At 32.0% G+C, this 11,771-nt stretch overlaps 1 protein-coding gene across 1 annotated transcript; it reads left to right on the top strand.

The window, feature by feature from the left end:
* Nucleotides 1-2,360: 2,360 nt before the first annotated feature.
* CYLC2 (cylicin 2) lies at nt 2,361-11,768 on the top strand (the record flags this gene model as incomplete). Its single annotated transcript, XM_039855500.1, has 4 exons — nt 2,361-2,377; nt 8,483-8,523; nt 9,748-9,869; nt 11,256-11,768. Coding segments are annotated over exons 1-4 (693 nt in total), but the record flags the coding sequence as incomplete, so codon positions are not given.
* Nucleotides 11,769-11,771: the final 3 nt, after the last annotated feature.

The raw sequence follows: 11,771 nt of genomic DNA, 5'->3' as shown, positions 1-11,771 counted from the left end.
GTCATATGGAGATTTTATGGAGAAAAATACATATCATAGTTTAAAATTGATAACATATTACAGAATCTTAGGAAATAACTATGGATATCAAGGGCCAACCATCTTTACGTTTTTACTGTGCTATTATAAGAAATAAATGTATATATATAAATTATTCTATAACATGTAAAATCCTTAAAATACATGGTATTTTTAATATTTTTACTATACATTTAATATTTATATTTGAGGACATGCTTACTAAGCTCAATGGCCTTTTAACAAAAACAACAAAAATGCTTCTGTATGTGATGATGGTGTTGCTGTTAGTCAAACATTGGCAAATATTAGTTCGTAAAATTAATATATATGAGTATGAAATGTTTCTAATAAGCCTCAAATACTAAAGCAAGCTTTTACTCTAATTTTGGCTTTGTAGATAGAACAGCTCTAAGAATGACCCCCAACGACCTTTTCTTTTTAACTGTAGGTGGGACTTGGGAATATGAAGAGGTATCATTCCCATGGTGATGCTGTGTTATGAGGTACAGGTGATCTTAAAAATGAAGAGATTATCTAGAATGATCTAATGTTATCACTTGAGCCTTTTAGAACAGGGGTCGCCAACCCCTGGGCCACAGCCTGTTAAGAACTGGGCCGCACAGCAGGAGGTGAATGGTGGGCCAACAAGCAAAACTTCATCTGCATTTGCAGCCACTCCCCAGAGTTAGCATCACCGCCTCAGCTCCACTACAAATCATTAGGCATTAGATTCTCATAGGAGCACTGGTCCCCATTGCCAAAAAGGTTGGGGACTGCTGTTTTAGATGACCAAATTTTCCACAGCTGAGAGCAGTAGAGGAAGACAGAAAAATAACAGAAATGTAAACAATGAGAAGGACTCAATGAAACACTGTTGGTTGAAGATGGAGGGGGTCATGTGAGATGGAATATGGACAGCTTCTAGCAGCAAAAAGCAGTCCATAGCTGCCACTGACAGCAAACAAGAAAACACAGACATTGGAACTATAGCCACAAGGAATTGAATTTTGCCAAGTGGAATGTTGCTTGGAAACAGATTCTTCCTCAGAGTCTCCAGATAAGAGTCCAGCCAAGTAAACCAATCAGCTCAATATGTGAGACACTGACAGAAGGATCCAATGGAACTTGCCTCAGCCTCTAAACTATAGAATCATAAGATTTCAAACGTGTTTTGTTTATACCACAATAAGTTTGTGGTAATTTGTTATATAGCAATATAAAAATAGCACAGGCTTATTATAAAAGAGATCATTACTTCTCTCAGATCTTAATAGATAATACATATTTAATTAAGAATGGCAATAAGAGATTAATTCAAGAGGTCAGGGTGTGGAAGGCAAGCATTATTGCCTGCCCATTCATGATTTGGATCTTACTAAAGGCTGACAGAAGAAATGCACTGGGCAGGATACTTTCATAAACCAGGTATATACTATAAAATCCTATACAAAATGCTGTGGGTTTAGAAATCATACTTTGCTTATTGCATCGCCACTTGGTAGAAGAACACTAGCATCAATAGTGTTAAATTAGGGGACAGTAAAGCAATTAGTTCAGAGAAACCTCGATTCCTAAATCACTATATGGAAGGTTCCTACCGTAACCCCTCTAGAACTTAGCATGATCTGAGACATGAGAGAAAAACTTTCGTTGTGAAAAACCACAGATTTTTGTAGTTTATCTCTACCAGTGGCTGAAGTTTAATGAATCTATTCTGTAAGGGGGAAAAAATCAGTTGAAATTCCCTAAAAGGGGCTAGATAATGGCAATGTGTTCAAATACTACTCTATTTAAAATTTGTTTTCATCTATTAGTGGGGAGGAGTGCTGGGTGGAGTAAAAGTTAACTTGGATCTATGAGTAAGCTGATAATTTAATAAGCATTGAGCTTTCTTTAAAAGCTTGTATCTGTGAGCAGCCCAAAAGGTTAAGATGGGAAAAGGCAATGTAAAGTTAGGCAAATAATTTAACAAAAGACACATGACTGTCAGTCGGGAAAGTCAGGATTACAACTGATTTTAACAGCTAAATGCTGAAATGTACACCCTCTCATCAGTCAATAAATTTAAACTACACGAAAAACTGAGACAAGTTTTCTTTAAGATGTAAAATGAATGGGTCATTTTAAAATTACCAATTGTATGTAGTCAGTAGTAATGAGTGAAAGTAAATACCAATCTTAGATTGAATATTTGAAATTATTAAAACACAAGTAATAGTGGATCCTTCTGTTTTTCCCCTTTAACTACTGGTGTGGTTGGCCTCTTTATGATGTCACATCTCAACATCACTAATCTGAATTTACAGTGCTTAAGTCCTGGCAAATCATAGGTTGGGGAAATGTCTGTTCCAAGATTGTAAGTCCTGTTCTCAAATTTTATGTTTTAAAATAACTGAAATGCTCTAGTTAGCTTTATATTTATTCTCTTTAATATAAAGAGATGTTCATTATATTATTATGATGCCATTGATAAACAAAAGAGTATGTGTTTAGCAAACGTATTTATTCTCAAGGAACACCATAGGTTGTTTTGATCTAAGACTTAACTAATTCACTTCAGTAAAATATAGACATGGCTTTAGATAAGTCTTTTTCAATGTGATTCTTCATTTTTTATCATATTGCATTTTGGAACACAAAAAATGAAATAATTCATGGTCTTCATTCAGGCAACTACCACCTCCTTAGGGGTCATTTGGAAATTTATGGGAGCTTTTTTCTTTTTATGTCACAGTGACTGAAAAGTACACTGACTTTAGAGGGCCTGGTTCAAGGGTTCTAAACCTTTGCTAAAAAGTGGGAAGCCCAACAGAAAGAAGATCAACTAAATGCTAATTATATCCCCCCATGAGAAATACTGAGTGTGCAAAAGTAGTTTGCAATAAAAAGAAGATAATCCAGAATGGGAGTTTGATGATCGTTGTTGCTTGATACTTAATTTATGTTAAAATGAGGTAGAGGAAGGACAGCTTTCAATTGCGTAAACTTTTTTACTGTGAAGGCATAGAACAAAGGCAAAGGCATGGAACTCTGAAATATAAAGCAAAGTGTAACTGGGTATTCTTTGGAGGGTAGTGTTAATGAAAAGATAAAATACAAATCTTGAAAATAAACACAAACAAAACAGGCTTCTGGTGACTACCTCATTATAACATAAAGGCCATAAAGGTTTGAATGTATCTGTCATGATTACTTTAGAGGCTGAGTGAATTGTTGACTATTACACAGTAATCGGTGTTCAGGAATATAACAGAATTAACTATGTAATCACTTTAAAATGCTTAAGTACAATGAAATATTGATGTTGTTACTATTATCATGAGCATTGCTTGGCTTTCAAAGAACTCCACAATGGTTAAGAATTTATTTTTGATTTTATGACTATTTCTATATGGCGTTTTCTGGTGTAATCCCCAAACTCTCATGCTATGGTAGAAGGAAAGTGTGGTTACACTCATAATGAAATGGCCTGTTAGCTAAGGAAACACACACACACACAAAATCCTTAACACGAATTCTCATTTTTCCTTGGGTTCGAGTGGCAACTTCTAGTTCACTGAACAGAGAATTTGAAATGCAGAAAATAACTTTCTACTTTGCCTTTCTTCTGAATTCTAACAATGAAAGGACCTTAATTTTAGACTTAACATTTCTGTGCCATGGCAACCAACTTGTAGTTGATAAAAAAAATTCTCCTCTTTCAGCTCATTTTCTCACTCTCTCCACTTATTCCTCTTTAATACTTTTATTCATTCAAATCTCAAAAGTCCCACTCAAGAGTTTCACCTCTCCTTACCTTTGCCTCTAACTCAGGGTACTTGACTCAACTTAGTCCTTCCATTTTTAATGTTGAATAGTAGGTCTAAAACTTCTGAAGGAAGTGGAAGAAGTTTTCATAAAGATTTGGTATCACATAGGGAGAAACACTTAACTTTTTGAATGCCTGGTGTTAGCTTCCAGATTTCATATCCACTGTGCATTTTATCGTTGTCTCCCTTGAATTGCATTAATAAAGCCCATCTTACTATCTTGGCCTAGAAATTCACTTTGATATAGAACAGGGTTTATCAACCTTGGCACTATTGACATTTTAGGCAAGATAACTCTTTATTGGAGATACCTCTTTATTGGAGTTGAGAACTTGGGGTGGGGGATGGTCTTCCTCATTATAAGATGCTTAGAATATCCCCGGTTTCTACCCACTGGATGCGAGCATCAGCACGCAAGCGCACAGGCATTCTTGCCTACATACAATTGTGATAATTGAAAATATCTCAGACTTTGCAAAATGTCCTCTGGGGAAAGGGGTTCAACATAAACCTGGTCTGAGAAACACTGCTCTAGAAAATGTTAGAATATGACAGGCAATTTCATCAAACACACACAGTCATCTCTCGGCAAGACAATAACCATGTGGCAGTTGAACTTTGCTTTTATGTAGAGACTCCTCTAGGAAATACAAAAGTGCCTTAGGTCCCAGTCAGTCCTTGGAAAACATTCTGCCAAGTCCTTTACAACCTCATTTGCCATATATCCAATGCAGAATCCAAAAATCCAAAGTCTGCTGGCAGGATATCTTGGGATACTCACACATATAGATTGTCTGTGGGCATTTCAAATGACACTGGAGGAATTATCACATTATTGAGCCCTTTTCCTTTGAATTTATTATATTTTTTTAGAACATATATAGAGATACAGTTAAAGGCAAGAGTAAATAAAGGTATATTCTGCATTTAGTTTGAAAAATGTCAAACTAAAGATTAAAAATTTTTTTCCAGGGGTTATATAGAAATAGGTTTCTCTCCTAAAAAATAAAGTTCCCTGTTTCCTACTTTGGGATCTTGACTTTTATTTAGGAAAACTGAAACCTAGCTTCCCTTCCTAAGCCATGAACATGCTACATTCCAAAATGCTGACAGTAGGAACCTCATTACTTTAAAAAAGCTCACAGATACGGAGACCGATTTTGAAATGATTGAATGTGGGGACCTGAAGAGAAGGCAGACTTGTGGCTTATGCATTCTATTTCCCTTGGTTAAGATGAAGTATCAGCTATTAGGTTTCCTTATATATATCCAAAGACCTTAATTCAAGATCTAGTTGTATAGACAAAGAATAACCTTTTTTTGACAAAATTGTTGCATTTTTTCTTTATTTTTAGAGTAATTAAATTGGACTATCTTCAATTTTAAAAGAATGAAAATAAATATATATTTATATAAAAATGATATTAAAGTAAAAAAAATAAAAGATACACTAACAGTTGTGTGGGGTTTTTTTTAATTAGAAACTTCAAAATTGGAATCTAAATGCATTGTTCTACAAAATTTCTTGACTGTCCCAGAAAGGCAAGCGAGAGATGCTTTCATAAGCAGAACCACATTTAGAGGAAAGAGTGAGAAAATGCTATCTTACATGAACATAGTCTTTCTCCCGTTGATGGACACCTGGGTTGTTTAGTTTTGGTTAGTATGAAGAAAGTAGCTATACACATTTTATCCAAGTCTTTTTATGGGCATCTGTTGGCTAAGCTACTAGTGGAAAGGCTGCTTCATACACAGAGCATGTGTAAATTTAATTTTATTTCAAAAATGTCAATGGTATTCCAAAGTGATGGTACCATTTCTGCACCCACAACCAATGCTGAATATGTCAGATGCTCTACACCACTGTTGACTGTTGCTGTCATTACTGTTTAATTTTCTCTGTTCTCATTAGTATAAAGGTTATCTTCTTCAATTTCTCTGAGGAAAATTTTAGTTTTCTTATATATGTCTAATATATAATAATAAACTTTTTTCTAAAATATTTTAATAAACTTATTCAAATATAAACATATAAACATAAAATGTTTATATTTTAATAAACTTATTTCTAAATATTTTCATGTTATTGCAAATTATTCTTTCTTAAATTTATATTTTCCCATTTTCCTAGTTATAGAGATATTCTTTATATAATTACCCTTGTATCACGTAATTTTATTACATTCATGTAGGAGCTCTAAATAATTATATTTGTAGATGTCACTGGTAGTCTTTTTACTCAATCAGGTCTTTTGTGGATGAAAACAAGTTTACTTTTTCCTTTCCAATATTGATGTTGTTATTATCTTATGGAACAAAATAGGGTTTAGATTACAATGTTAAAGAGAAGACTGAGCATCTTTGTCCTTTTTCTGATTTACAGAGGACAGTCAATATTCTATAATAAAACTAAATTTAATTTTAATAGTATTACCTGGACACATTTTATCCATTTGAGGAAGAGGTCTTCTTAATTTTCTCAGTTTTGTTACTTTTTTGTTCAAAAATTCTTCTGCATATCTTGAGATGATGAGACAAATTTCCTTATTTTGTTATTTAGAGTGATTGCATTGTTTGATGTATATAGGTTAAACTAACCTTACATTTTAGAGTAAACTTCAGTGGTCATGATGTATTAGTCATTTTATATATTGTTCCATAAAATTAATAAATAAATTGTTAAGGAATTTTTGTATCTGTGTTTATTCAGAATATTGGTTTATAATATTCATTTCTGGCAATGTTTTTGAGAGGTTCCTATGTCAAGGTTATTTATATTTGTCTCAAAAATTAGTTGAAACACTTTTCTCCTATCTCTTATTTCTGAAAAACTTTTGTAGAATTAGTATTTTTCCTTAAATTTTTGATTTATCAGTAAAACGGTCTGGGCCTGTGCTTTTCTTTCTGGGAAGGATTTAATAATAAATTTGTTCAACAATTACAGGGATATTCACATTTTTTATTATTTCGTCAAGTCAATTTTGGTAAATAAATTGAGCTCATCTATTTCACGTAAGTTGCTGAATTTATTAGCATAAAGATCTTAATGATATTCTTCATTATCTTTTAAAATCTATATAATTATAAAACTTGTATCTGTCTAAATAGTGGTAATTTTTCTCTTTTCCTTCATCAGACTTTCTAGGACATAAAATTTTAATGGTCTCATAAAAAAGAAACCCAAATTTTGGATTTTTTAATTTACTCTAATTTTGTTTTCTTTAATTGATTTTGACTTATAGTTCCACTAATTTCTACCCTTTAACTGTGATATTTTCCTAATTTTAAGCAGATATTCAAAATACTGTTTTTGATTTTTTTCTCATATAAGAAATTAAAGGTATAAATTCTACTGTATGAATTGTACATAGTATTCTACAATTTTCAATATATTATTGTTTAGGTGCTTCTTTTTGAATAACTGTTCATTGTGATTTCTGTTTGACCACTGGTTATGTCGAAGGAGCTGTTCATTTTTCAAATATTTATGTTGTTGCTACATTCCACTGAGTTGGCTCAGACTGCAGAAGACTCTATGAATGAATGATGTCCATAATGTCCTATCCTCAACAGCCCTGCTCAAATGTACATTGGCTAGATCCAAGCCTACAGATTCAGATATAGTGGGGAAAGTAATTTTAATGCATGTTCTCATATAAGAAAACATCAGACCAGATAATTTATTAGTCAATGCATCGATAAATCTTAAATTTTGTCTAATTATTTTATTTAAATTCTTAAAAGTGACAATTTTTAAAATGTACCAGTTTTGTGTTAGGGAATAGAGCTTTAATGAAGTTATCGAGATACTTTATAAAAATGTAATTTATTATTAATATTTATGTAAGGTCAAGAAAAGCAAGAAACTGGGTAAGCACGTGTGTTTGCATTTCTGTGTGAGTGTATAACAAACTCTAGATCAATAAAGACTTTCTATAATATAATGAGAAGATATAGAATAATATTTCTCTAAGAAAACTTAATAATTACCTCCATTATAAATATATAAAAATTAGATTATAAAACTCCCCTTTGTGGGATCAAATATGTTTATATAGTACTAAAACATATGTAAACTTATAAATGGAAAATATTTGCAATATAATTTTCTCAGATTTTCTTAGAGGACAAAAAAGATCAAAATTCAGGTTGATACTGTGGTTCACACATACTTACACACACACACACACACACACACATTCATAGACATACGCATATCCTACCGAATGATCTGGATTTGATTAAGTTCTGAAAATATTTTAAGATCTAATCTAGTTTTACTTAAGCATAGTGTTTTCAAAGTGCTACCTTAGTTAAAATCAACTGAAAAGAAATTGAGGATGAGGTGGGGAAAATGAATTCAATCATGGTTTTATAATTTTAAAAAAGTCTCTATTTTAGATATGGCAGGTCGATAAGATTTTTTTCTTATGCTCTACTCCCCTTGTTTTAGCTCTGTTGAGTTTGTCCTAAAAACACACGTTTGCTCATCTCTGTTCTTCTAAAACCAAGTAATCTTACATAATAATGGAGATCGGAGAATGCAAAATATTTCTCTAGTTGGTGGTGGCAAGTGCTTATGCATAATACTGATCATTAAATAGAGTGACTTTGTACAAATTAATTAAAACCTTTCTCTCTTATTTTAATAGCCAAAAAGCAAGCTTTGGGACATGTGATAATTACATTCCAGGTAGGAAAGAGTTCAATATACTTTAAAAAAGCATGTATGATTAATTTTAGAGGTAAGAGATTATCCTCCATTCAAAGTGATGAAGCAGTAGCTGTCATGGAATATTATAAATATCAACTTTTTCTTTTCCAAGGAACTTTTTTCATGGCTCAGTGTACGCCTTCTAAAGATATTTTTTCTAAATCCAAAAATGATTATGCAAATATATATAGTACTATTAAGGTGAACATATTTACGTGTTAGTAATCATTTAATCTGATAATCTTACAGTTGAAAGGTAGTGAAGAAAACTGGTTAAAGAAGTTCTCACCCATGTCAGAAATGTCTTCTACTACATTTCTGATAGATTGTATCTGGCTTATAATTCGCTAAAAAAAAGTCATTCCTTTATAAAACCAGTCACCCTGATGTTGAAGGACTTTAATATCAAGTGATTTTCCCTCATATATTGATCTAAAAAATTCTGTATATTTTCTCAATAATCCTGCTTCAGTCTTTAGGAGATTCACAGGACAAGTCTATTTCCTTTTACATACAGTATTACTGTACATATTCAAATAAAGTGAGGATATCTCTCTTACTGGCCCTATCGGTAACTAAATGTCTTGAACCACTTCTAATAGGTAAATTTTACCCGCCTGTCACAATTCTGTAGGTATTCTTCATTTGTCAGTATCTTTATTAATATGCAACCTATAATGATGCAGTTCTTGGGTATATAACATTTACTTATAATTTGGAAAATGATTACTAAATAAAGTGATCTAAAATATTAGCATTTATATAGTCAATTGTATATTTTACTAAATCTTTTATAACAGGCACTATATTAATTACTTTGAGGGCTACAGAAGTAGTTACCATATTTTCTGTCCTTCATAGAATTGTATTGTAACCAAAAGAGTAAAAAGCAAAATTCTAGACTGGATTAGATAGATTAAAAGGAAGCAGTAAAATGGTTTCTTTCCATTTATATTACAGACTATATTAGTTTCATGATCACCACTTTATATAGTTTTCTGTAAAAGTGGTAAAAATGAAAAAAAATCAATTTTTATTTTCTCATATTAATAGCAGAGAATTTCAAACATTAACAAGTAAATGAAGAAATAATCTGAATTGTTTGTTTATTCATTTACATGAAATGTAATACCTTACTGTCACTTTAGTTCTGATGAAATTCTATTTACTCTAAGGTGTATATTTAATGTTTTCTTATTTTAGTCAGTGAATTATGCAAAAAATCATGGAATCAGCAACACTTTGCCCTGGTATTTCCCAAACCACAGCGTCCAGGTACAAAAAAAAGATCACTACCTTCCCAACTACGAGATAATACAGTTCCTGTGAGTATTAAAAAGATCATATAATTTTATTAGGAATAAACTTGTGAAGTTATGTGTAAGGTCAGAACTGACCAATGAGATTTCTGTGATGATGGAACTATTTTAATATTTGCATCCCAATGTGGCCATTGAACCCTTAAAATGAGGCTCCCGTAACTGAGGAATTGAATTTTACATTTTCAATTCAATTTAATTCACATGAGGCTTTCAAATGCCATGTTACCACAGTTAAAGGTAATTCAAATTATACTACCTGGAGGAAGTAGATATCTTTTATTTGTGTTTCACTGTATAAAAATTGCCCCCTTATTTCCTATTAACTATTTGTTCAGTAACCCCACATTACAGAAAATACGTATCCAAAAGCACAGAAATCAAGAGATCCTAATGCCACAGTTAGTATAAACATTCAAAAAATGTTTACCAGCTAGAGAAGCTCCTTCATTAGAATCAAGGAGTTACATTATATTCTAATCAGGTCAAAGCTCCCTCATCTCCTGTAATATAAATTCAAGATTTTGAATACAGGAAGATACAATATTTCCCAATGTTGCTGAAGTAATCATAGGATATGAAAATGTTCAAAGAAAAGTTTCCACCAGATGAATGTATTATTGTCTTGTTTATTTTAAGGAATATATCCAATCTGTAGTGATCCAGGGTCATTTGTTTTATATTTTAATTTTCTTACTTTATTCAATTTTTTTTTCTATTTTTTGTTAACATTCCTTCCAAAATTTGCTATTTTTGCAGTTAAGTTTTGTAAATATTAGTTTATGTGTTAAAAACAAAATGTTCTGTTCTGCACAAATTAATATGCACTGAATGTTACAGCTTTTATTACTAAAGTTTCCTATCTGATGATAACAATTTATGTCTTGCCAAACAGGAGGAATTCCAGGCTTTAACTTTTAACCACAGTTAGCACTGTAAATTCTAGAGACAAAATGGAGAGCAGGATCAGACTGAACACAAAACTATTAGATATTAGAAAATATTAGTTTCTAAGTTAGCCTAGAAATGGAGGCTGGGCAAGATATTCTGAGCATCTCAAAAACAGAGTCAAAGAAAAAACAAACACTCTTCTGATTGTGCAGAGAGATTCCGATATGTCATTAGTAAGTGAAGGCCTGTATGAATTTTAACATAAAATCATGAGGGAATTATAAAGATATCCTAAATTGAAATTTGATCCAAAATGAGACAAGGTTATCTATTAGTTCAAAAAAGAATAAAAATAAAAAAGCAGAGTAAGCTATAAAATCTACAATTTATACACTATTTATTAAAATCTAAAATCTTTTCATGATATTGTATTTGGTATCTGGTAATAAAAGCTGTGTAATTCACACAAGTTATTCATCATTATTCTAACAAATATTTCAGAAATGTGATGAAGACAAATTAAAGGGAGGTTCTAAACAACAGTTATGGATGCACCATTCTTTAATGAGAATTTCCGAAAGACCTTCTGCTTATTTAGCTGCCAGGAGACAGTCTCCACATAAAACAACTTATCACCACAAGGGGGATGTCGAAGTAGCAAGTGTAAAGAAACCTTTATCCCCAGCTATTGACAAGACAGATAAAAAAGACAAAAAAACAGACAAGAAAGACAGATTAGATTCAGAAACCGCATCCAAAGTTTCACCGGAATCAAAAATATCTAAAGATTCACAGAAAGACAAGGACTCCAAAACAGTAACTATAGATGAAAAAGACATTGCAAAACCAGATGCTAAAGGAGACAGAAAGAAGGCCAAGGAGTCAACTATAGAATCAGAACCTGAAAAAGGAGACACAAAGAAAGATTCCAAAAAAGATAAGAAAGTTTTAAAGAAGGGCAAGGAGTCAGCTATAGAATCTGAAGATGAAATAAAGGACACAAAGAAAGATTCCAAA

Source organism: Pteropus medius, unplaced genomic scaffold (genome assembly GCF_902729225.1).
Source record: "Pteropus medius unplaced genomic scaffold, Ma_sr-lr_union100, whole genome shotgun sequence".
NCBI lineage: Eukaryota > Metazoa > Chordata > Mammalia > Chiroptera > Pteropodidae > Pteropus > Pteropus medius.
Note: the sequence above shows the minus strand (reverse complement) of the source record. Positions and strands in the feature narration are given on the sequence as shown.